General features: G+C 44.8%; 1 protein-coding gene and 1 long non-coding RNA gene across 2 annotated transcripts in view; one reads left to right on the plus strand and one right to left on the minus strand.

The window, feature by feature from the left end:
* The window catches only part of PHLPP1 (PH domain and leucine rich repeat protein phosphatase 1), a 140334-nt gene extending 126967 nt beyond the window's left edge, over window positions 1-13367 (minus strand). Inside the window, exon 1 of the mRNA XM_057399391.1 lies at window positions 11651-13367. Coding sequence (XP_057255374.1) covers window positions 11651-13022 — 1372 coding nt within the window. The 5' untranslated portion in view covers window positions 13023-13367. The remainder of the gene's footprint in view (window positions 1-11650) is intronic.
* Window positions 13368-18691: 5324 nt separating this feature from the next.
* LOC130593907 (uncharacterized) lies at window positions 18692-20584 on the plus strand. Its single transcript, XR_008970914.1, has 4 exons — window positions 18692-18828; window positions 19179-19371; window positions 19555-19608; window positions 20464-20584. It is a non-coding gene; the product is annotated as an uncharacterized LOC130593907 (long non-coding RNA).
* Window positions 20585-27074: the final 6490 nt, after the last annotated feature.

Raw genomic sequence — 27074 nt, forward strand, 5'->3', positions numbered from 1 at the left:
TAATTCTTAAAATGGAACACAGTTAAGAACCTCATGGAATGAAGACAACGCATAGGCACAAGAAGAGTGCACCCCCATCAAAATTACAGCTGTTCTTATTTTAAGAGTGACAAGTACACATATGCACTCCTCTCCTGGACAGATATCTGCATGCTGAGTTCCCAGAACCTGCCTACAAGAAATCCATCCTTTTCCAGGGCGACAGGAGGAGGCTAGACTTGCCCTGTACCCATCTCCTTAGCAGCGCCATCCTTCACAGTTCAGAAAGGACAATGACTGCTACCTTTTGGGGTTTTTTTTAAACTTGACCAGTTGGACAGAGTCTTGGGTGACATGGTGTAGTGTGAAGAGTCCCTGCCCATGCTGGGGGGGGTGGGGTGGACCTAGATCTTAAGGTCCCTTCCAACCCTACCTATTCAATGATTCTATGCCTAGCTAAGCTGGTGACAAGAAGCAGTGCCAAATGCTGAATCTCCTCCACATTTGCTGTGCATATTCCTAAAAAGCATAAGCCTTACAGATGCGCCACATCTAATACCACTCTTTACAGTTCAGTCTAATGTGAAGATGCAGTACACCCAGTTCTAGGTTCAAAGGCTCTTTTACTGTCAGCTTATGCAAGATTAGTCTTTTTCTTTCATAACCTGTTCACAAATTATAGACAAGGACTTTGAGAACATTATACAGGCCACAACCTTTGCCTCTTAAAATCCTACATTTGCAAAAGATGCACTGCTGGGTGAAGAACATACATGTGACATAGGACTTTATTAAAACACAAACAAACCAACAAAAACTTTTCAGATGCTTGTTTCTGTAACATAAAGGTACAATATACCTTAAACCTCTTCAAGGGTCTGCTCTTTTTTGACTATATCATTGCCTGATCCTACATTGTTAATACAGACACAGCAATTTGTCATAGCTATGTGCTGTGACTTTTTGGAGAGCATTTTGCTTATCAGTTTCTGCAGCCATGTTAGACTTGTTAGAATGAATGCTCTTCTCCACAAGTAATGAAGTGGTACTGTTTCAAACATAGCCCTTTAGATATGGGCAGGGAGGAAGACACACATGCCACCAAAGATTTTTACTGATAAATGGGCATTTTGGAGAAAACCCCCAAAATCTTTGAAGAGACAACTAAAACTTTACAAAATGCACGAGTGAAAACGCAGCCAAGAATGCCAAGAAGCCGAGGGAAGAAGTGAATTCAGCTGCATATTCTAGGTTTAAAGGATGTACAGCTGACCTATGCTTTGCAATCTGCTGACAGTCTCAAGACAGTGCAGTTTCCAACTAAGGTGACAAATCTGCATTCTCCCATTCCACAGAGTAAGAAAGTAATCAGTTATTTGCCAGGAACTCAAAATACACTTCCTGTTAACGCAAAACTGAAGCGGCATGAAGCGCTGAAACTGCTCACCCTCCAGCAGACCACTATACAAATGATCACACCAAACCCAGGGTTGCAAAGTAAACATAACACAGAGCCCAGGCGCCAGAAGACCGTTTTCTCCAGAGAAACATTCTGACACTGACAGAAAGAATATGACTTAGTCCACTGCAGGCTATGAAGTACCTTAATCTTTGCACTATGATATCTAGCAATACTGATCAACGTATTTGTCCTAGGTTTCAATTATGAAGGAAAAAGCTGAAAGTTGCAAAACAAACTAGGATCTTTTATCACATGGATTCAGAAAAGAAACCTTCCGAAACATTTTTCTTACAAGGGACACTTCCAAGATGGAATCTGTAAAGCAAAATAAAATAATGTACTCTTATCAGCAGGAATTAAAAGCTGTCATTTGATTAACAAGATTGAAGAGACACAGCAAGCAGTTCTCAGTGATACAGTCTGATCTAAGGGGAATGCATATACTTATACAGATGATACTATTGTTCTGGAAGTTAAGAAATTGAAACACCTTCTGTATACAAGAGTCTGAAATTTATCACATTAGTCTTCAGTTTATTCACAGGGAATATAAAGACAACAGATTCTATATTGGTTGATACAGACAAGGGACACGATTTTCATGCCAAAAAAAAACAGACAAGAAGACAACTCAGACGGATACTTCAAAGAGTTCAGATTCCCATTTTCAGCCAGACCTTTATTTAATTAGCTAGGACACCCAAGACAAAAAAGTTATCTGCTTGCTCTGAAAGGACAAACTCTGGTCTACTTTTAACCACTCAAATTTTAATTCACACAATCATATTAGGATCTCCACACTTTCACGAAGCACATTAAAAAATCCTCAACTCTAAGACTGAAAAGGGAAGAAAGAAACCCACCTTTTGTGTAATTACATATCACACAGCTTTCAACAAGCTACTGTTGGTCTTTCTCAAATGCTTCTGAAATTGTGTCTCCTACACATGTGATTAACTTCACTTTGAAAAACACCCTGTTTGCTACCTACAAACTATCTTGCCCTTGTGTTTGTAGCCATGCGATACCAGAAGAAAACAAGAGCTCCAAACCTGTTAACTTCAGTACATTACACATGCTAGCCTTCTTCCAGGTGTTCCACCACTTCATTCATTACAGTTTTTGTCATTGACTTTTTTTATTCCAACAGGCAAGATTTATAGCATAAAAGCAAACATACGTTGATGCAGAAAGCCAGTAATGACACACAGTATTAGGTTGTCTCAGACATAATTAAGTTTCATAAATAAAATGACAGCTAACAGAGATTGTTAGCCCCTAGAGGTCTCCCACTAAGTAACACACAGTAAAAGGAAAAATATCCTCCATCACTTTCACTTTGAGTCAATAATCATAAAATAACTGATGAGAATAAATCACTGGTAGATCTGACCAATCATCTTCTGAGCAAGCAGGCTGCAGATATAATTACGTTTGCTGCTTGCAGAACTCTTATCACAAACCCAGTGCTTATCTGCTTTAAAAAAAAGAAAAGTTAGGGAGGATGAGAACGGAAGAAAAAGCAAGTGCTTGCCTGAGAATAAGAAAATGTCACTATATGCAATTCTGGTCAGAAAACTCACTATCCACCTGGGAACTTTCTAGTTTCATGGTAGCTTTCAAACTGATGCTAGCTACGTAAAGACCATCTATGACCTATATGAAAGCAAAATTGTTGCTTGTAAGAACTTTAAGCTTTTCTGTACCATGTTTTTTAAAGCAAATAATAGGCTGGACTAGGCACAGTTATTGTTCAAAGAAGCATGCAGCTTTTTCAAAGGAAGGGAGTTGGTATTATTCTCATCAACTGAAGGTGCCTGAATCACGGGTTTTGTTCTACCCTCAATGCTGCATCTGAAATTCTCTCCTCACCAGAGCACATATTCAGAAAAGGAGTGGCCTGCTACTTATCTTAATTACAGGTCTTGCTATCTCTTTCTCTTTGGACACAAAGCTTCATAAATCGAACAAACAGGAAAAGAACCTGCCTTCAGATTACATAATGAGGTTTATGTAAATCACACCTACAGCCTAGGGTCCTGAACTTCAAAGGCATTCCGGCTCCTCGTTACCCCTTGGACCACGGCCCAAGGCTTTGTCTTTATTTAAATAAGCTGGCATGGCACTTGAAGTGCCTGCAGATGAGAGGAACCGGCTCAAGTGGCTATTATGGGGTTTGGGGAATTATTAATACAATTCAGAGCCTAGTGAAGTTGGTTCAAAGATCCCTGTTATCATTGGACAAGACCAGGAAACAATTAATACCCTGCAGAGAGCCAAATTTACCCCTGGCCCACAAAAAAAAAATGTTGAGTTAAACTTTGAAAATCTTCCCCACCTACACAATTTCATTTTCCTTCCACACCAGGAACTAGGCTAGGTGGAATTTGAGACAAAAATCCCCTGAAACTCAGTATTTTGCATCAAGATGTAAATAGTTATTCTTAGCCGTCAAATCGAGGAACACACAGTTAGTTGGGCAATGCGTATTTTCAGCATCCCTCCAAACAAGTCAAAGCCAGCTGGAAGAAATTTTACTTCCCCATCCACAGAAAAAGCTTCAAAGAATAGAATGCCATGTTGCGAAATTAAATGACTTTTCACTCCAGGAGGTCTTTCTTCCCAATTTAACAGTTGTCATTTTTAAATGCAATGCTCTTCAAGGAACAATTTTTGCCTTCTAAATAACTGAGGGGGTAAGGGGGAGGCACACAAAAAACCCACAAGAGATTCGGCAACATTCCCATTCTTCCATGTATTTTAACCACAATCATAGAAGCAAGAAGTCTTGGCCATCAGACCCAAAGGGTCAGGACTAACTAGTCAGCTAAACAGGGCAGCAAGAGGAATCCCAATTGTGGCAACTGGCATAAAGAATCTGGACTATCAGCTTACATAACTAAATGATTTTATGTAGCAGTGGCAGCAGCATGGAGGGGATGACCACAGCCATGGTATCTTGGAGACAGGACTGCAAACAGCAATCACTGCCAGTGCTTCTTTTTGAAAACACAAACACCAAAGCAGGTGCGCTAGCACAGACACCACAGAAAATTGGTTTTACTGTTAATTCTGCCTACCTGAAATCCTGGGTAGAATTTCCGCGGGATGCAGTATTGTTATTCATTTATAACCCACATACGTCCCTCCATGCTGTTACAACAGCTGCTCCATTCCAACATTCCAAGTGATGTCTATTCTTTGCATGTAAGATTTTACCATATAACACACATATGATGAAAAGTAAATTAAGATTCAATTAAAAGATACCAGAAATAAAAAGACTTCAGCTTAAAATCCTCCAGTACTGAAGATGAATTCAGGATTTAACAGCAATCGGTAGGAAAATGTTCAATCAGAATCTGCTATTAGTTATTTCTGGAAAATGGTATCTATGTTAAGATGCATGCTGGATAAATGCCAGCCTAATTGGAAAAAAATTATTTTATAGCAAATACAAGTTATTTTAGAGTGAAAAATGTGAAAATCATCCTCCCCGAATAGTAATGTTGCAGCTAATTCAACTGTCCAGAAAAGCTGAAAGTTACACAAAGAATAAAACCAGGTACTTCTGAGCAAAAGATGAAGCTCAAAGTCTAGAATTTTTACAGGAACTTTCTGACATGGAATTTGTAAAGCTTAACTGCCTCAAATCTATACTCCACTCTCCCTGCCAGGCAGCTGGAATTTTAACTTAGGTTTCCAATCTCACAGATGATTATCATGAGCAAGACACTACTGATTATTTTTAAAATGAGGACACTGTCTTCCTGGAAAGTTTCTTAAATCTCTTGTGTAGAGCTGAGTGTGTCAGAATTCCTGCCTTACAGCCAAATAGAAAAAATTAAGATACCCATTTTTCAGAGAGTTCAAAACTTTCTAATTGCTTACAAAGGTTGGATGCATTTATCCTAAACATCTTTGAGAAGGGAAAAATAAGCTGGAATTGCATGGCCAAGAGACAAAATAAGGGACTTTGGCACACCCCACTCATCCCTTTTACTTGAGTTAGTTTCCCCACACAAACTGCAACTGACTCCAAGCATCAAAGTCTCTCGAAATCCAGTCTTTGGAAGGTAAACGCAACATTCAGTTCTCTGGGTCAAAGAATACAGTTATTACAGTATTAAAGGGCTGTTTCAGACATAGAGCTTTCCAGAGCGCAAATCCTCATTTGAGCAGAACTTCTAAAATAGAGCAGTAACACTGAGTCATGGGAAGCTGAAAACAGATTTATCTGATCAAAAATGCCAGTGTGCCCCATTCCACAGGCAGTGAAATAATGGAACACTGAAGACTAAGTCAAAGTGTCTTTGCTTCTACTGCCCAAGGCAAACACAAAGTCAGTCTTCGGTTTCTTTCTCCCCTAAATCAAAATATTAACAGCTTAAACAGCTAATTCCAAACGACCACCCCTTAAACACAGAGGGATGCAGAGCTGTAAGCACTCAAGGTACAGGCTCCCTCCAAATTAAAAAGCTGAGTGTAACAAACGGCACTCTGGGATTTCCACCTCTAAGCTTCTATTTTATTGAATTCTGTACGCATGTACCTTTCAAACTGATCTCAGACACAGCGTTTTTTATGTGCTTCTCTTCCAGAGGATCACTTAAAGAAATCCCTCTTTATAAAACTATAAAGCATTTTTTAGTAGTGAAGAACTAAATACCAGTTGCTAACACTGTTTCAAATGAATGTCTCTCCTTTTTTGTAGGTGCAATTAAGTGCTATCTTCCCAAGCAGCATGTAATGCTTTAGATGTGCAGCAGTCTGTCAATGTCCTCACAGAACAGATGGATGTTTTAATTGCACAAGGGCTTTTAGGTATACCAGCAGTTCTGTCATCAACAGGATGTTTACACACAGTCCAAAACACAAAAAAACCCAAAATAAACTATTTAGGAAAATAGATGGTGAGATATGGAAAGAGGGATAGTATCAAAATATATCAAGAGAGAAGAGATGAGACTGCTGCATTCCAGCAGTGAGGAAATTCAGCTCCTAGTACTAATTTAGGTACTACATATTTAGTATATATAGTAACTCTTATGTACATCACACTGAAGTCTCCCATGTTGGTACTTCACACGTACTTAAGTTATGGATGTTAGCCAGGAGCACGGCAGAATTTCAAAGTTGCAGAAACCGCTGTACTTCACAGCTGTCACATACCAAAGCTCAGCTGCGGTTTCACCAGCATTCCAGCATTATCTGCACGGCTCCTCCCACCCAGGAGGAGAGGCCGCTGTGCCCTCAGAGCCCCTGAAAGCTGCCTACCTTAGAAAGACCCCATTCCAACAGCAAAGAGATAAGCAAAAGGCTATGCATATGAACAGGTGGAGCAAGCCAAAGGCGCTGCAGCCATTTTAAACTATCCAGTAGAACAGGACTAGACATTTCACTACTTTGGTCCTGTCAAGGTCCAAGCTTGGATTTAAATACACTGTGTAACTGAAATGAGACAGCTTCCCAAAGTGGCAAGTTTCAGGTACTACTTCTCTCTGCAGGAGATGCCAACACATAAAGGATCACAAGGTAAAAGAATATACATCCAAGTCACATTAGCAATATAAAAAAAAAAATTAAAAAAAATAAAGATCATGGCAGCCCTAGGATGATGTTTTTCCTTTTGGTTTCAGGCAAGTTCAGAGAGACCTCTCCTGTCCAACCACATCTGCAGAAAAACACACATTCACGTTAACATGAATTAATTTGTTTCATGTTAAATAAGATACTGGATTTCAGAACCAAGTAAGTGCTCCAAAGGCAGCTCTTTACAGCACAGCTGCTCTCCTACCCTCCATTAAGAAGCAGGTCTGTCCTTGGCACGTTTCCCCCTCTTAAGTGGCACTCACTCATCTTCAATTGAGTTTACCAATGCATTAAATAGCTGAACTGAGTTATTCACCAAGTAGCGCAACAAGCGGCTAGCAATTCAGTACGTTACATTCCACAGAGCCCAGCATTGCCAGGCCTATGGTGTTTTCATGTAAAGTAGAGGATCTAAAACCATGTTTCCATCCATAAAGCTGGAAGTCTTAGCATGATCCCATCCAAGTGCACTTTTTAAAACACCCAAAAACAGCCAAACAGCTGCTTAGACCACTGAAACCAATCCTGACACTGGATCTTCCTACCTTACCTTCATACTGGACAGACTGAAATCTCTCACGATGAACTAAAAAAAGGTAGATGAACACATCTACACATGTGTTTCTCCTCACAACTTTCTAAAATCTCCCATGATCTAAAAGAATCTCTTCCCAAATAAAACCTGACAGCCAGCTGCAAAATTAACACCCCAACTACATCGGGCATTCCTTGATATTCTGACTACAGGCAATCATCTACTGAAAAGAGATACATTCGATGACACTGTCACGTACAGAAGCCACGTGTCACATCAAGGAGCAGAGAATTTAATGGTGACCAAGTGCCAGAATCACAAACAACGTCACCTGTCAGTAGTTAAACAAAAAAGCCTCAAACATCCATTGTACCCAACCAGTCTTCAAGACCAAGATGATACTCATGCTTGTTGTCATGCAGATGCTCCAGAACTCAGCACTGCATTTCTTTTTCCCCTGTTCATTTTTGATCCAAAGTCTCAAAACAAATAAGCAGTTTTAAAGTTTTTAAATAATGTGTACTGGTGTATTAGTCTGTTTTTCCTTCTACATGCAAATTATAGGAAAGTCTGGGCCACTGGGACTATTTGTGTTTTACAAAACATTATTTTTACAGAGCAATAAGGAATAGTATAACTTGTTTGCGAGAAGCCTTTTGGATCACAGCCACTCTTACGGCTTTAGGAATAGTTTAGTAAGTCTGACCTAATCAGTCTCTCAGCGACAGTATCATGACTTGTGATTGCACTATGGATTCCTATACAGTTCCATAACTCAGTAATGTAATATCTCAGCAGAAAGCTATTTAACCATACCCTTTTAAATAGAGATTAAGTATTTCAAACTTTGAGGTCAGTATCTTTTATTGAGACAGATTTCAACAGAGAAAAGTTTACATGCATGACCAGTCACTAATGCCCAATTCTGCTTAAATTAATGTTACACGGAGTACGATCAGACCCTTAAAGCTGTAAAGGATTTTGTTTTAGCAATGGCATTATCTATTTAATGCTCAGAGTCAAGAGATTGAGAAATCAACCACATTCACACTCCAAGTAAGAAAAACAGGAGATACCAAAATAAAGATGCACTAAACCACATTCTGAAACAAATCAAGGCAATGTACAGGAAGCAGTTTTACCTTCCTAGTTTCACATTTTGGTTTTGGGATCTTTTTATATTTTGAATTCTGCATAAGAAGTACAGCTATTTCACTTATAGAATGTTTGTGGACCGCTACTCGTTAAGAAAGCTGTGTTGCCACAGTAAAAGTCCTGATTCTCCGCAGTTCTTCTAGCAATTCTTTTTCCATCTGTATTTTCCAAATCCCACAACTACAAAAATCACCAACCTAAAGAAACCACTAAAATCATAGGCTGTATCATCTATCTACATGGAATTTGGAATGTTGTACTGTATCTTCCAGTCTTAATACTGTCTCTCCTCAGAAATAAAGAAGCCCGAAAGTCACCACTGTGCTCTCTTCTCTCCCCACTCCAAGGGGATTAGGTGAAAGAATTCTTTTCAGAAGCGATGCAGTAAATCCTGCCTAGGTTTATGTCACTTTACATCAGTACAAGACCAGGATTACCAAATCCTACTGAGACAGCTTGCAGGAAATTACAGGGATAGAGATGCTAGTTGCTCTCTATCCATTGGGACAAGCTAGGCTGTTTAAACCAATGAAGTCCCAGGCAAACAGGAAATCACTGTTTTAAAGCTTTCCTTAGGGTATGATCCTGGAGGATTGTTTATAAAAAAGATACTTCTCCTAAGCAAAACACCCTAACTTTGGGGCCAAAAACCGCACCCCTTTCCAGTTTAATTTAATGGGTATTCTTTTTAAGTGTCTCCTTCCCTCCCTTTCATCTTCGGGGGTGGGGTGGGGAGAGTGGCAAGGTGTGTATAAAATAAGGAAGCAGAGACAACTTGCCAAGACAGTTACATAAAATCAGTGTGATTACATGTCAGTAATATTTTCTTAGCTGTTTTGGGTTAGTCTGGTACATTAGATGCTGCAACCATTCTGCTACAAGCACCTGATCACAGGTGTCTCAGATGTTGATCACAGATCCCCTCAAAGAGATAAGGATTTCAAAAAAACACTGCACTTCTGAAGTACAGAAGCATATTTCTTAGCATATGAACTTGCGTAAGAAATTTGCATTAATTTAATCTTACGTATGTTTATAGAAATACCTTTTATTTAGTAGCTTCCTACAAGGAAGTCCAACATGCATGAGTTACATTGGCAACCAAGTTAAGACACTGAAAGTCCATGTTTAACATACAGAATTAATCACCTAATGCATAAAAACTACATGCAAACAGGCTTAACTGTAAGACTTGGCCACATTCTGTGTTTTCCTCAGAACACACCCTGTTAGGAAAGGAGGCACAGCTGTCCCATCTTCAAACATGTCTTTGCATCCCCAGTTAATGGTGGGACTGGAAATAAGAGCAGCAACATCCCTTCCATCATCACCTACTGACTTCCACCCTCAACAACGCAGCAGAGAAACACACACACAGCCATCACTATCTCAAAAAAAAAAAATAACATTTGAGCTTATTTCTAACTGTGACATACCTAACCTACTTCTGTCAATCCCTTGAACAAATACTACTTCTGCACTCGTTATGCTGGGGTCATTATACAACCGACCAAGAAATCTGAAGAAAAGCTGAACTGACCACTTGCCACCACTCCCACATTCCCTTCTGAAAACAGAAGGGCACTTATCCAGTGTACTGCTCTCCCTCCCACCCCGCCATTACCGCCTCTCTTTGACATTCAGCCGAATTCACTGGAGAGAAGGATCTCCGTATTGTTTAGAGCTGAAGCACCGAATTCTCACGGTTCAGTGAAGGACCACTCTGCTCAGCCAACCCAGCAAGAGGATGGATGGCATTTGCTACTTTGCTAGCACGACCTTATCTTTGGATACCACATTTATCTATTCTACAAGAAAACTTAATAGGTATATGAACTCTTGGACATTAAACAATTTCTCCTTCTTGGAGAGATGGACAGGACAGTTAAAACCCAAGGAGTTCCAAGATTACCCTAAGTATTTAATACAAACCAACTCAACTGACAAGGTATTTTTAAAACCCTCTAAAACCACAGAAGGTTGCATAATTACAATATGGGAGCTAACTTTTCCACCCAGTACTCCCCACATTCTGTACTGTAAGTCGTAACAGCAAAGCTGCATTTAGAAGCATATACGTTTTCATTACAAAGGTTCTGACTACCCTTTTTCCAGAGCCTATGTCCTGTACTTGTGCACTTTCCTCACTTACTGCCTTAGTGTCTCGGTGACGTCCCACTACTCTAACAAAGGGGAAAATGGATAGCAAGTGTTAAAACGGAGAGTTCAGTACAGGGTTTTGATGGCAGGAACGCACCATTCTGCACGCCCTGCACGGTGACAACCTATTTCCAGAGCAAAACTACAAAGAGCTTTCCCGCTCCGAAAGAGCCCGCCCTGCTCCGGGCTCCGTTATCAGGCAGCCTCGGAGCACAAGACTCAACCCAAACCGAGAGCGAGCTGCTCGCATCCTGCGAGCACCTTAAGACACCTTCGGCCTCACACCCCGGGCAGCGGCACGGGTGCGCTGCTCGTCACTGGGGAAGAGCAGCAGATTAAGGCTGATTTAACCTCGAACGCCCAGTGACACTGCTGGGAAGGGAAAACAACAGATAAGCGACCTCCGTAACCTCACGCCTCGAAGGGTGGGGAGGCTGCCTGGGTGCGGGGTCAGCTTTGGGGCAGCCCGGAGCTCCCCAGCGTCCATAACCCCGCGGCATCCCCAGCAGCCGGCTCGGGGTAGCCCTGCTCGCCACCACCCCGGGACCTCCCCGCACGACCCCTCCCCCACACCGCCCCCCCCCGGCGCGGCGACACCCGCGGGTCACCTGCCCCGGCAGCAGACACTGCCCCGGGAACAACGCCGGCAGAGGAGCAGAGCCCGCCCGGCCGCCCCTCACCGCGGCGCCTGCCTGATCCACGGACGGGAATGGGTGGAAGGGCCCGCGCCCGCCGCCCCTGCGGCCGCCCGCTCTAGCCCCACTCACCGGCGTAGAAGCGGATGAGGCAGCCGGTCTCCGAGTCCATGCCCTCCTCCTGCACCCGCCACAGGTCCCGGAAGCCCAGCTGGGAGAGGTAGTCGTTCTGGATCTGCAGCGGCTTCTCGTGGGCCTCCAGCCGCCGGCTGGTCTCCCCGTGGAGCTGCACGTACAGGGCGGGCGGCCCCGGCGGAGAGGGCCCCGGCGGCAGCTCCCGCCCGCCGGCCGCGCCCGCCGGCTCCCCCGCTGCGCGCCTCGGGGACAGCTCCCCCGGGCTAGGGGGGACCCGGCCCGGCCCCGCACCTGCTTCAGCCCCGTCAGGGGGCACCGGCTCCACCTCCAGCTCCTCCGAGGAGGACGAGCCGCCGCCGCCGCCACTGCTGTAGGGATCCAGCCGGTCAGAGACGCTCTCGGCGCTGGGGCTGAAGCTCTCGGTGTCGGAGCCGGCCGGCCCCAGCTCCCCCAGGAGGGACGGGCAGGAGAGCGGCGGCCCCGCCAGGTACAGTTCGGCCGGCGGCGCCCCGGGGCTGAAGTCGGAGGGCGCCGGGCTCGGTCGGCCGCCGGCCGAGTCACCCTCCTCGGCGCTGCCGCCCAGCGGCAGGCGCCCGGGCCGCGCCGTCGCCTCCCCGCGGTCTCCTCCGGCCAACCCGCTCCGGGTTCCCCGCCGGCTCCTCGGCCTCTCCTCCGGCTGCGGCCGCTGCCCCTCGGCAGCGGGCTCGGGCGGCACCTCAGTGGGGGCCGCAGCCGGCTCGGGCGGGGGCTGCTGCTGCAGCAGCGGCGCGCCCGCCTTGCCCAGCACCCGCACCACGCTGCTGCCGCCCCGGTGGCCGAGCTGCTGCAGGCGGACGGCCATCTCCGCCGCCGTGGTCTCCAAGGTGCAGAGCACCGGACGCAGGTAGCAGTTCATGTGGCGCTCGTAGACGTGGACGCAGCCCCGCTGCAGGTCCCGCCGCACCCAGTCCCGCTCCGGGGGCTGCAGGGGCTGCAGCTGCCGGGGCGGCTTCAGAAGCAGCGCCTTCCTGTCCAAACTGCGGGTGCCCAGCGAGGCGGCGGGGGCGGCGGCGGGCGAGGCGGCAGCGGAGAGGTGTCTCTTCAGCCTCCCGCGCCGCAGCAGCAGCGAGTTGGCGTTGCCGGCCCCGCCGGGGGCCGCAGGAGTCCCGCCGGCCGTCAGCGCCGCAGGGGGCGCGAAGCCTCCGGCCACCCCTCGCCTCCGTCGCGGGCCGCCAGCCCCTTTGCAGTCCAGCTGCCCGCCGCCCGACGGCTCCACGCCGGTCTCCGCCTGACTCCTCCTGCCCGGGGAGCCGCTCTCCGGCTCTCCCCGCCCGCTGCCCGCCGCCGCTGCCGCCGGGGCTTCTCTCGCTTGCTGCTGCGCGGGCTCCATGGCCCGCGGGGCCGGGGATGCCACCGCCGCCGCCCTGCTGGGAGCGCCGCTCGGCGGCCCGGCGTCAAGAGGGGGGTAAGCGGAGCGCGGCGCCGCGTCCCGTCCCGTAGCGGGGATGGGGGGGGTCAGGTCGCGGCGGGGAGCATTCCGCCGGTGCCGGCTCAGCCCCGCTCCCCGGCTGTGGCGAGCGCCATTAGGGAGGCAGGCAGCAAGCGAGTGAGCAAGCCCGCCGCCGCGCCCGCCCGCGCCCCGCGCCTCATGAATATTAACCAGCCCCCGCCTCGCTACTGCCTAGGGCCGCCGGGAGAGCGAGGGAAGCTCGCGATGGTGACGACACCGCTCGCGCGGCGGGGAGGAGTCTGGCCGATAAACACAACGTGACCGCGCCCGGGGCTGGGGAATGGTGGGGTCGCGCGGGGGTTGATGGGCACTGTAGTCCCGAGGCGGCCACCCCTCCTCCCCGCAGCTCCCCGGCTACAGCTCCCGGCAGCGCCGGCTCACGGCGCCGCGGCTGGCTCCGCCGCGGTACGGGTGGTGGGAGCGTTTCCCTCAGACGGCGCGGCTGTCCCGCAGTCTTCTGGCCTTTCATCCCCCACCGTGCCCTGCCCCAAGGCCGTGCGAGAGCCCGCTGACCGGCCAGGCGTGAGGGTGGGAGCCCGGAATATGCTGGAAGTCACCTCGCTGACCCGGGGGAGCGTACCGTGATATTGCTCGTTACAGCGTGCAGCTGCACCCGGTTTAAAGTTATTGCAGGGCTTTGTACTGTGCTGGCTGTTATATTCCTTAAGTCTCGTCAGAGACTTAAGGAATATAACCCCCGCTGGTCAAATGAAACCATATGTGCGGCCTGGAGCGCTGAGGATGAGACCTGTGCATGGTCACCCTCGATCGGCGCCTCGCTGGGAGCGTCGTGCTTGGCAGCGGAGCTTGCTGGCTAATGGCCACCTGGCAGCACACAGGAAATGGTTCTGCAGGGTCAGCGACCGTATCCATCCCACTCTTCCCAATCTGACGTGTTCATCCACTGGCTGTCTCAGCACAGAACCCAGGCACTGAACCCGGGCAACCTTCTCATTCGGGGAGGGAGATGCTCTCTTCAGATCCAAGATGGCGAGAGACATGGACACCTGGGTGGGAAATACATACACACACACACATACGCGCCGAGAAAGAGCTGCTTTGTGAGTGGACTCACAGAGAAAGCTTTCCTGTATTCCAGGGACTAAAATTACTGTGACTACTTCTTGAAAATTGCTTAGAAGCAGCCATTAAATAGCAACTATTTTGCCCCAAAGATGTGATTTTTAATTAATTTCTGAAAAGGGAAATTGCAATCGGATAAATTAAATTTAGCAGTGCAAAATTAGCAGTGCAAAAGCGTGGGTTTTCATGCTGTAAGGACACCACGCTACGGCATTTATTCGGGAAAATCTCTTATGCTCCTGGGGATGTTTCAGCTGAGTAATGCTGGCTGGGTAGGGCTGTAACTGCCCAAGGTCCTTCCTTTATAATACATTTTGTAAAATCACAGTGAAACATCTTGCCAGATAATTCATCAGAAATGCTATAGACTGCAATAAAGTGGGAGTTCTGGGCAATTAACCAGTTACATCAATGTCAGGGGTGATAAATCATGACTAAGAACCCTGAGATAAAACCTTAGTGAAGCATTATTTTTAGTCAGTGGGGGGTATGAGGGCATTCCTAAAATATATGAAACAAAAGTAAACCAGAACCATAATAAAACTAAAGTTCACCTCTTAAAACGTCCCTCCATACGTCCATGTTACTGTCATCATACCTGTACAAGCAAGTGAAACACATCACAAGAAACAGAGGTATTCCCCAAGGAGCTTGCAATGGAAGTATGTTACTACCTTTTAAAAGTTTCTATAACAACAAAGCTGATGTTTTATATGGAAACCACCCACCTTCTGAACAGAACAATCTGTAAAGTAATTATGGTCTGGTCGTGCAGTTCGCTGGCCCATATCTACAGTTACCATCACCAGCAAGAGCATCTTTGGAATTCCTGCTGTACGAGAGGGCCAGGACCATGTCCAGAGCACAGGCTGACAGAAGATGACGACAGCGCTCAGCCATTAAAGGCTTAAACTGGTGCCTGAAACCTGCTTTGACAGTAGCAGCACACAGCAGAAGTGCAGCGCTGAGTATATTGAGTTCTGGTTCTGGCTGCTTCATACATTCTGCTTTATTTCTACAGCTTTGCACCACCCTCATGCCACCTACTTCATGAAGGTTACTTCTCCTTATTTAAACATGTAAGAGAGATATTCTATGTGCAAACACGCACACACTCAGAAGAAGGAAACGGCAAGCTCTAGGGACATTGTTAACAGTAATACTTGAAATTAAACAGAGTTTCTATAAAACAGGTTCCAGTCTTTTTCCCTTCTTTGGAGGGAGCAGAGAGACTGAAGCTCTGCTTTCGTCAAATTGTTCAAATACCTGAATGTTCATGCACACACAGAAAGATTCCCAGAACACAGAGATTCTCCAGCATTACATAGGAACACAGAACCAAGGAGAAGACTCCTGGGACATCCAGTTTCCTCCCTTGTGCCTGGAGATAACCACATCCTACATGTTAGTGGGGTCTCTGTAACACTATAGAGAAACAAGTTGAACATCATTTTGAAATGAGCTGAGCTGATTTGTTCCCTGGTCTCACTGAAAGACTGTCCCAGGGGCACTTTGACCTGTCTCAACTGCCCTTGACTGTCCCAGCTGCCTTTGCTGTTGGGAACTCGTTCAGTTTTCAACCTGAATTTTGCACCTATACCCATTTGCTCACATGCCAGCACTGCATTGCCCTTTGACTCAAATATTTTCTTTTTTAACTCCAGAACGTTTACCTCCAAGGTACTTACAGTCGGCAATAGTATCCCAAGGCAGGCATCATATTTGCCCTTTGATAGACTAAACACATTCTTTTTGTCTTCTCTCGTGAGATAGTCCACATAGTGTTGGAACACGCAGTTAAGGTCATTTAAATAGCCTTGGGTCAGATCCTCTGCGGGGTAGACTGGGGTTGATCCAGCTCTGGATTTACACTGCAGGTTTTTGAGCCTGCACAGAGCAGCCACCATCTGCAATGCAACTTGGAGACGTGGCTGGAGAACGAGCTGACCTGACTCTCCCTCTAGCCAGGCCAACTCACCACTGCCAGCAGCCTTGCTAATGAAGGCCTTTGTGCAATTAAAACACAAAGCAGCAGTACTGAAGTCCTGAGGGTGAGAAAATTGTTGGGTTTTTCACTGCCCCTGTGAAATGTATTTGAGAGGAGAACACTGTAACGAGGCCTCCAGCATCCCATAAACCCTGAGTTGCGCCACGAGGAGAAAAGGGACCATGCTGTTGCTCTTCAGTTTCCCAGATGCGAAGGTGGCAGTTTCTGTAGTGACCCAGCATCTCCAAATGTTAGCAGTACTGAGCCTGGTTATTTTTGCTTTATGCAGAGAAGTGCAGTCTGTAAGCATATGCATATTTAAATTGAACTAGGCTTATGAGAAAACTATGCTAATCTCCGTTTCCCAGTAACTGATAGATACTTTTAAACTCTCCTGGAATTGTGAATTTTGATAGGGATTAACTGCTGTTGTGAGACATGGGAATGGAGCTTATGAAATTGATGTTTGTCAGGAGGAAGTACAAGGGTGAAATACACATTTCCCTTTTCTAAAACTCGATTGATGGCAGCTGTTTGGAAGACAGGTAAAATGAAACAGGATGCTTTGCAATTTGCAGTTTTCCAACCAGAATCTGGCAATCTTGAAGATGAGCTTTCTGATATAGGAGTTGTCAACAGAAAATAAGCGTATAAAAAGTAATTTATTGCAGATTACTATAAATGACTGCAGACTTGAACTCCTTCTACTGAATGGACAAATTATACACTCCCACAGATAGTGGCAGGAAAACGCCAGAAGGTCTTGAAATCACAAGATTACTTTTGTGGATGATGTTACATCCAGAGCTGTCAGAGCCAGAGGTTTCCCTGAGCAACAAAGCAGGCCAAAGCCTAGCTGAAATCCTCTCAGAGGCTGGAGCTTTTGTGATCTTCACTGCCTACATCTCTGCCGGCAGCTACTACAGCTACAGCAGGAGGCATCAGGCTGTCGTACGCAGCAGTGGTGCTTGGAGTATGTTAGCTCCTGCTCAGCTGCTTCAGAGATCTGCCTCCCCTGATTCTCACAGATTCCTGTAAAGCCCTTGGGGAATACTCTGCTGTTATTAGATGTTTCTGCGAGGAGAGGGACAGATTATGGGCATCAGCTGATGTCTGTGGTTTTCCTTACTCTTTCATTATGAATGTAGAAGAGAAGACCAGGTCTAGCTTCTATTCGTGTTGCTGCCAGTTCTGTTCTTTGTTAACATCATACCACTTTGCTTCATGTAACCCCTTGGTTTAGCTACGATTAATATTTTGCTGGGCAATACAACAGTGACTTATTGGTACTGTCAAATTGTTCTGTAGTGTCTGCTGCCATGGGAAGGTAAAAAAAGCACACAGCCTTTGTATACTCAGATATAACATGAACTGTACTCAAAGAGAATTCTTTTAATTATATCAAATATGCAATGGTTACCCAGTTTGGGTTTTGTTTTCAGAGGTATCATTTCAGAATAGTATGCCCTCATTAAACAGGAATTGCTTAATTCTCAGCCCTTGACTACAGAAAATTTGACTGACAAGTCAGTTTTGGATCAAAAGCTGAGATGAGTGCTGAGAAATACTAGTGTGGGAAGGATTATATTTATACTTTCTCTGCTGTAAGTCATCATCAATGGTGCTGTTCAATGTTCATCTGTGTTTTAACAAGGTATGAATCACTTCAGTGATTCCAGTTAACGTGAAGGTGGGGAGGGAGATTAGAAAGGAGGAATTTAATGTCCTTCAACCCTGCAAAATGTTGGGGAGCTTACTCAGCTCTCTTCTTCAGTAGCCTGTTTTTCTACTAAGGGAGAATTTCCTTACAGACAAGGAAGCGGGAGACTTATTTCAATGTCAAATGCTGAAGCGAAAGACAAAACATTTGCCACTGTACAAGTAATTTGCCACTGTACAAAGACCAGGAGAAGAATGAGCAAAGGGACCATTTCAAATTAAAAAATACAATAATCTCCTTCTTTGTAAAGGGGAATTGAATGCTATCATATGGAAGCTGTTCTCAAAATAATATTTAATTTTATCAGTAGGGATTAATTTCATTTTCTAAAATGCTAGGTATGGACCTGTACCCTCATCCACATGTGCAGTTGTCACAGCTGTGGGAGCACATTGGACATGCAGATAACAAGGACCTGAAAATTTATGTTGATTGCAACTCCAGCTGTGAGCACAACGTTTTGTATTGGTTCCATGCTAGTTGTGCTCAACTGGGCACAACCATGAAAGGCCTTCAATGTAGTAAAGCTTTTAGGATGGTGCTTATTCAAGGAAACTCTTAAGTTTAAATCTTTGTCAGCAGCATGATGTGGAGATTATTTGATTACACAAATGTTTCCCATCATGACATGCACAGGCTGAGTTGTGTTATCACTGCAGTTAAGCAGCTGGGATGTGCAGCTTCCTTAGCAAATTCGGGAATTTCTTCTCCAGCACAATCTTCTTGTTCCCACCACATTTGGAGAAGGCAATTTACAGAAGTAAATAGCAGCATTTCCATTGCTGTTCAAGGTAAGGAGCAGCTGACACCGAGCTAAGCATATGGCTGAAAGCCATGCACAGAGGAAACAATCTGAGAAAAAGAAACACGAGCTTTGTTACCCAGATTGGTTACAGGTCTGTATTATATATTCTAGTGTTATATTAAATACTGTACTAAAATTAAAGCAGTATTTTACAGATTTTGTTTTTAATTTGTTTTGATACTAATTGCAAAGCCAGATCTTGTAATTGCCAGTAGACTCAGCAACGCCTATACACTAATCCTCTTACTGTGTCTTTGGCTCTTCCATTTTAAGCTACATGTTTTGTTTGTTCTTGGGGTTCTTTTTAAGAAAAAGATCTTTGTAGCCTGTAGATATTAATGCACTAGAAGATTCTCTCCCAGAACTTTGTAAATTCATCCTTGTAATTATTTCTTTTTATCTTTCATGCTCATATGGCATCTTAAACCTTTTTTGTTTTAGAACCCTACAGCTCCTCAAGGAACAGTATTCATCACTACTGATAGAGATGGATTAATGTGGATTCATTAAGCTGCAACCAACGCAGTGACTTGAATGCAGTGGTTTTACATAATATAGAGCCCTAAACAGCATGACTGGTGTATTTGAAGTGACCCAAGAGATTCAGACATCTTTGGTATCAGCTTTTCATGAGGTTAGTCATCTCCCATTAATTCCCTTGTAAATATCTTAAAGGGTACTGCCTGTTGTTAAAAGGCTGTACATAAAGGCCTTTCATGCAAGACCGAGGATATGTTTCTACCATACAGCAGGTTTGGCAACAAAGTTGGCTTAGAAAGTTCATGCCCTAACTCATCTGCATTTGCCGCTTCTGCAGGGTGTGTTGCCCACTCCAGCATGCCAGTGTAACTGGAGCTGCACTGTCAGCTGGGTAATGGAAATGTTCTGTATTCAAATGAATTATGCCTTAAGAATCTTGGGTATTGCTTTAATGCAGTAAGAATCTATCACATGAATACATGTTATTTATTTGTGAATGGCATAAGCACTGAAGTGAGAATAGCATAGTGGAAGCTAAACTCTAAAGATACATGTTACTGATGATTTATCCTAATACAGTGGCTGCATCTACAGTAATTTATTAGAAGTATAAACAAAGATGTATGTTACGCCCTTTAAAGGAGCCTTTTTATTTCTTTAACGCCAAAGGTGTATCTATCTTTTTAAGAGTAAACATAGAAATCCTCCAAGGGGAATAATAAAGCCTTATACAACTGAAGTATTGGCAGGATCAACCTTGACATTAATACTAAAATAGCTCACTGTCACATCTGCAGCTCCCCAGGCAGCTCTCTCAAGAGACTTTCAGGAAATCACTGGGGGACATGTCTGAGCTGTCTTTGATGAAAAGGACCAGAAGGAGTTAAATCTAGGAGAGCAGACTTTTTTTTTTTTCATTAGCTACTGCAGTGACAAGATGCCCGTTGACTCCTAGGTGGGTGACTGTGCAAAACTGCCTTCCCATGCTGTGCCAGGGGCACTTGAGCATGCCTACCAAAGATACCTCCACTTAAAATCTCACCCCTCCCTTGCTCACTTGCTTGGCCATTTCAGCTATGACTGTGGAGTCATAGGGCTGTGCCATGCTGTTGCATTAGATTAAGAGAGCTGTAGTAACACACTAGAATGATATGAATGAGCCTGGTATTCACGGGTGAGGCTAAACAAAACTTCCAGGAAAATGAATCCACAATTTCACCAACAGATCATATGGCTCCCCACACAGTAACCCAGGTCCCTGAAAGGCCCTGCTCCACCCTCTCGGCGCAGAAACTGGCCTGGGACCAGCACGCTGTCTAGGATATTCAGTGCCTGTGACCCACTTATTCCACAGATCAAGATATGCCTTGTCTTTAAAGTATTCATCAGCCTCTTGAGAAGACAGGTGATGAACAAGTGAAAACCCATCAGTGGCCCCTGCGCAGCTGGGAAGTGCCATGCTTTAAAGTCAGATAAATTTTTAAGAACATTGCTTCTGCCAACAGATACCAGCAAGCTGTTTTCATAATAGTATCATAAACTTCAGTTTCCAGCTACCTGACACATTTCTTTGCCACACCAAAGAGGTCACTGCTGCACCAGTAGTGGGTCTGGGATTCAGTGCTGCTGGGAACTGAATCTTTCAAGCATGTGTTTTCTGACAAAGGTGTTGCCTGGAGCATATGGTGAGGGCATCCATTGTGGAGTTGAAGAGGTGGAGAGAGCGAGCTGTCTTGGTACCTGTGACCATGAGCAACAAGGCTTTGTACAAAAAACCACAGCAGTGATGTTCTCTCCATGCTGTTGGTCTATAGTATAGCAAATAAGACCTCGCCGCACAGCATTTGCAGGCAGGCTGCTGGCAGGACTCATCTGTCATGGCTTAGCACAGCTGGGCTGCATGCATTCCTGTGTGATAGACAGATATTTTGCATCCTGCCATTCTTGGCTGCCCTTTTATATTCTCTCCATATCAGATACCATGGTATACAGGAACCTGCAGTGAATTCTTCGGTGACTGGCAGAAAATCATTTACCACATCATTCCCCCACATGGTGGCATTGCTTGCGAAACGTGTCTCTTCATTCCCAGCGTGTGACGCTTTGTTTTCAGGTGCTATAGCCAGAGATCTGCTGCCCTGAGGGAGCATTTACCTTTGGGCATGCCTGCTCTTCATCACTTACTCTGAGAATGAATGTTCTTCCAAATCAGACAGACCAGGTAGCTCTCCAAAACCAGCAGCTAGGCTCAGGAACTCTCAGAGGAGCTGCGCAGGGACATGCAGAAAGCAGTGGCTAGAAGGGTTCTGCTGACAACTCCTGTAGTCAACGGCATGGACCAGCTGTCAGAGGAAGCAGTCATACTGCTCTGGAGTCACCATGTAGTGACAGAGGCCAGGCAGGTACAAAGGCAGGCTGCTCCAGGACCAAAGTGTAGCCCCAAAGGGATGGACTGAAGGAAGCCAAGGAATCCTGGACGCGTCTATATGAAAGTTACAATGAACAAATCTCATTGCAGTGGGGAAGTATGGATAAGTAAGGTGCATTACGGGGGATGACCTCCAGAGGAGGTCCAGAAGTCATCCTCCTCAGAGCAGGGCAAATGTCAAAGTGAGATCACATCGCCTCGTCATGCACAAAACCCAAGTAAGGCAAGACTTGACAGGCTGAACTTAGCTGGCTGAGTCATCCAGCAAGAAATTGTTTGTCAATGTGGTTGCTGTCGAATGAGTGTAATGACAGGTTGTCAAACACCTAACTGCTTTTTTTCACGAGAGTTGAGGTATAGAAATGATTCGTAAATCATTTGTGAGATGTCCTACCCACATATTTTCAGGAATATAAGTGGATTAGGCTACTGGTCCTTCTAGAGAGCGTCCAGCTGCTAAGTGGTTGTTAGCACACACGTCAAGGAAAGATGCAAGGAGCATGATGGTAGATAGCATGGGACAACCAGCCTCAGAAATCTTTTCCCAACACTGCAGTGGTTGGATGATGGCTTCTCCCCAGAAGCACAAGAGTGTAAACCCCTTCCAAATCTTGTTTACTTTTATGAATGTATTACCAGCCTTCTTTTGACTCCTGCTAAGATTTTGGTTGTGATGATACTAGGAAGGAAGAAATTCGGCTGAGTTACTGCATGTTGTGCAAAAGGTCTATTTCTTTTTCACCAGTTTTACACTTAATTGACTATTCCCTTGTGTTCATACTATGGAAGGGAAAGTAACAGCATGAATTTATGAGTAAATTTGCTGGACTTGGGCTAGGATTGGCTTCCCAATGCTTCAAACCTGGGGAAATCGCAACATAGTAAAGTAAGCAAATTAAGGGTTCTGTTTCATCAAACTCAATAGTAATTTGCAACAAAAGGAAAATCTTGAACAATTACTTAGGAAAGTTAGTCCTTATAACACACTAAAGATGTTCTCCTACCCCTTTCTCTCCCCTGCCACCTATCTTCCTTCCAGCAATGATTCAGTAAAATTTCTTGCTATAAGGCAGAAATCAAGCAAGCACCATAACCCTTTGTTCCAGCTGTAAAACAGACTTAAGAACATCCCTTATTAAAGGGCCTAATTAAGTACGTAATCCCTTTTTCCTCCTTCTAGAAGTTATTGGAAAGCAACCCAAACAATGTCTTTAATAAAAGTTTTGCTGAGAAAGCTCCTTCTTTGGCAGGGGAAGGGTAATTGTGATAGCAAGCTGCTTCTGTTCCCAAACTCCCTGATGTGCTGGGGTCATATCACATGTTTACAGTCTGCTTTAACAAGGAATAACAAGGACTGAAGTGCTTATTTTTGGTGTCACTACATCTGAGCAGATGTTATAGGCTCAATTATCCCGGTACTTCAACTGTAACACTGCATTATTCTCTAAGCTCCATTTCTTTGGCTGAAACCATTTTGTTGGAAGACACTGCCTTCTGTAAGCTGGTGTTTCTGCTCCTCCATGTAATAGAGCCTCGCAGCTGCCTTCAGTAAGCGAATTTATCTTTTTGGATTGCTTCTGCACCGTAGCTACAAATCACTTTGAATGTACAGCTGAACAAAGTGCATTTTATAACATGGAGCATCTGCCCATTATAAGAATATCCAGTGGTTTAACACAAGATCATTAGTCACCAAGAGTAAATTGATATATTATCAAGTTGTGCATATTCTGGTCAGTGTTCAAATAAAGCATGCTCGGGTAGCGCAGGAATATTCTAGGTTCGGCATCCTCACAGTATAGGTGAGTATCTCCATATATAACAACGTTGTGGAACAGAAAGACACATCCTGCAGCTCCTGAATCACAGCTTTGAAATGCAGCATGACAATTATTTCATTTTGAGGCCAACGGTGATGAGCTCTGTCAGCATGGTGAGTAATTATAAGAAATAGGGATCACTTGACTCATTTTTAATTCCTGCCTCCACCAAGTCTTTAAACATACCGTTTTCATCGTCTAAAGCCTACTCCGCTCATTTACTGCATCACCTTGTGCTGGGGTTATGTGTGAAAAAGGACTCTGCATTTTAATTTTTTTCTCTCTTTGTACCAACATGAACATTTTCAATGCTTTCCAAAGCGAATACATCATTTAGAATGTGTAAATGAAGTTGAAAATAACTGAAAATAATGAGTCAAGGCAATAAAGCTGGCAGTGAAATTGACCGAACGGCAGCTCAAACAAGGTAAATCAGATACTTGAAAAAAGCTGAATCATTTTCTTTTAAAGTCCAGCTGAACACGCAAATCCTTATCTCTGTTGCCTAACATCTGCCTCATCGTTATGAGCACACATACACGGTGCTTGGTAAAAAGGCAGAATCTTTCATTACCCTGTATAGCAAGATGAGGCAGCTTTGCACTGTTTTGATAGTTCAGTAGGATTGTAACAAGAGGGGACTTGTTAAAATTTTATTGTTTCAGCAGCAATGCTCCCCAGAGACAATACTAATAAATTTCCTACACTGTGACTGTCTAAACAGATTATCCAACAATTACATATTAATTATTAATCACCCAGTGATTCAGAAGCCACCCTGTGGCTCTCTAGTGCAGGAACTCTACTGCTTTTGCAACCTAATAATATGATTTTTCCAGTTGTGGTGTTGCAATGCTCAACCAGACAGAAGGCTAATGGCAGAGGGAGCAATAGGGATGCCCAAGGTTATACCTCACCTTGCTTGGAGGAGGTTATGAAAAAGTAACCTAAATAAATTCAGCAGATAAAATAAAGCAAACAAGTTGGATGACAGACTATAACTAGAATTAGTGGAATGGGAGTGTGTTTTAAACGGTCTCTATAGGGATTAATGGAAATACCTGGAAATAAACATGTAGGAGAGAAGATGTTTTTCTCATGCATTCCCTAAGAACACCTTTCCTGACTGGCAAGCCTGAGAGCCCTGATTTGCATTATCTCTGCACATTCTTGGCTGTTTACTGTGCAGGAAAACAAGATTGATTTCTCATTCTTAAGCACATTTATAATGCCTGTGCAAATGAATGTAGGGCATATCCTGGCTAGATCAATATTTATGCAGCCTACTTTAGAAAAAGCAAGGGAGTTGCTTCACAGCAGCAGGGGATCTTGTAATTTCTTTTCCTATGGTTTCCTCCTTTCCTTGTTTCCACTGAAATCCGTTTGCATAATACTCCCTGCTCGCTGCCAGTTACAGGGAGTTCTAATGAAGGGAGCCCCCCCTCGACTGTCTGAAGGGATGCTCTGCTGCCAGACTGCCCATGGTCCGAGAGCTGCGGGGTGGAGGAAGGTGTGTGTGTGTGAGCTCAGGAAGCTGTAGGCCAGGCCCGGTGTGGCAGGATGGCCTGAGAAGGACATGGTTATAATGAGCTGTGCGAAGGCAGAGGTGATTTATGCCACACTGTGTGGTGAGGGGAGCTCTCCTCTTCAGCCTGTGGTGGAGCTAGTGGCTTCCTCCCCCTTCCTCCAGCCCCATCTAGCCACTTGTCTTTGGCCTGTGGCTTTGCACAGTTCATTCCGCTTGCAAAAGAGCAACAATTAATTATCCTAATTAAATCCAACTGCAGAATATCGAATACTGTGGTTTACTTCATACTTTAAAGTTTCACCTCTTTCATGCACGCTTCCCCCATACTGCTTGTCACAGCTAATCTCATTCGTTTTGAAACAGAGGGTAAGGGAGAACAGTACATATAATAAATCAAAAAGCAGTAGCAAAAGATTAAAACCAGCCACCCTCCCAGCAGTATGCCAGGATCTGTGTTTAAAAGGGTCCTCCTAAATAGCTGTTCTCTCTCAGCTGAGCTTTCCTTTTCTTGATGCTTAGGAGGAGGTGCCTTCTCCGACCCCGCAGACAGAAGGTGGCCTCTGTGAATAACCTTTATTCTTTCTTCTGCCCTATTTACCAGAAATACCTTTTTTTTACCCTGACTTGAATAAACTCATGGGCCTTCAGATGCCCCTGCTGGTGTAGGCTCCTGCACAGCAGTGCATGTCTTTAGAAATAAATTGGGAGCCGAAGATCAGTCGCTGTACAGTATCAGTGTCCTTTGATTCACCACGTCAATTTAATTCTCCATCTAATAAAATACACTTTACACATATAAAGTATTCCCTGCAAGCATTATTCTTTTTCTAAAGGGGCTCCACCGTGATTCAAACTCAAGGCTATTAAGTCATCTTGATTTCCATGGCTGTACCATTGAAATGCAGCATTAGCAAATGCAGTATATTGAGTGCCTCTTGTAAATAGTTCATTTTTTCTGAGTAACTAACCAGGCAATAAGAGCCCTGTCACTTCTATGTTGACAAAGTATCTTAGTCACTGAGTAACTATAGAGATGTTTCCCTTACGCTTGACGTAATTATCAAAATACCTTTCGTTAGCTGGTGAAAATGTGAAGGCTCAAAGCATAATTCCTGGGACACAGTCTGCTGTTTGTAGTAGCATACAAATCAGAGCAGTACAGACCAGCTATGCACACACAGCTAACAAGATTTCCAATTTATTTCTTCTTGCCAACAGCAAACTGGAGCTTCTAAGGCCACCCCTCCAAATCAGGTGTCAAATTGGGTCTGCCCAGGGCATGAGGACAGGAGAAGAGGCAATCACAGACACATCCAGCAGCCACAGCTACAGTCACAAACTACTTTGTTTCTGTTAAAGCTCCAGCTCCTGCTAAGGACTTAAACTCGATGTTTGCTTGTTCAGAAAGGAGGATGCATTTGAAAGGGTATACAAGGCTTGCTCTAAGAGCTCCAAACCCTAATTGATAACAGTTTTCCTACCTCCCAGAAGCTGTAGGCAAACCTTTCTGCGGGGATCCCTGGCCTGTGCAGCTTTAATACTTGTTCAGGGTTTGGTCTGCTGTGGTTCATTCTGTACTGAACTAGACTCACTGGAACTTGTGATGGACACCCCAAAGCTGGATGGATCTCATGGCCTGGAGAGCCCAGGCTGGTGCACTGTAACGGGGGTTATGTCCCACTTGGCATTCACGCTGTGCTCTCTATGAGTGATTTTTCTCCTACAAATGACATGTAACATGTAGAATTTCAGCATAAGCTGTGCTCAGTAAAGAAGGAATTTCACTAGGATGTTTGCTGTCTCTTGTTGACCCAGTGTATTATATATATCATACAAAAAACTTACAGTATAATGTTAATAGTAGTAGTAATAATAATAACATATAAACTGCACCTACATTATTCCAACAGATTGTTTTCAAAGATACGTAGTGGCGGAGGATCCACTGCCTCCATTGCTGTTGCCTGTCTTCTGCCTTGCTGCCCTTACCAACTATAACTGTTTCCCAATGGCTAACCAGAAACTTCCGTGCTGCCCCACAGGCCAAGAGCAGGGTAATTCCCTTCCACTTTGCAGCCCCA

The sequence above is a fragment of the Pezoporus wallicus genome, unplaced genomic scaffold (genome assembly GCF_028554395.1).
Source record: "Pezoporus wallicus isolate ANWC-B61680 ecotype Strahan unplaced genomic scaffold, APGP_CSIRO_Pwel_v1 contig_818, whole genome shotgun sequence".
In the NCBI taxonomy this organism is placed as follows: domain Eukaryota; kingdom Metazoa; phylum Chordata; class Aves; order Psittaciformes; family Psittacidae; genus Pezoporus; species Pezoporus wallicus.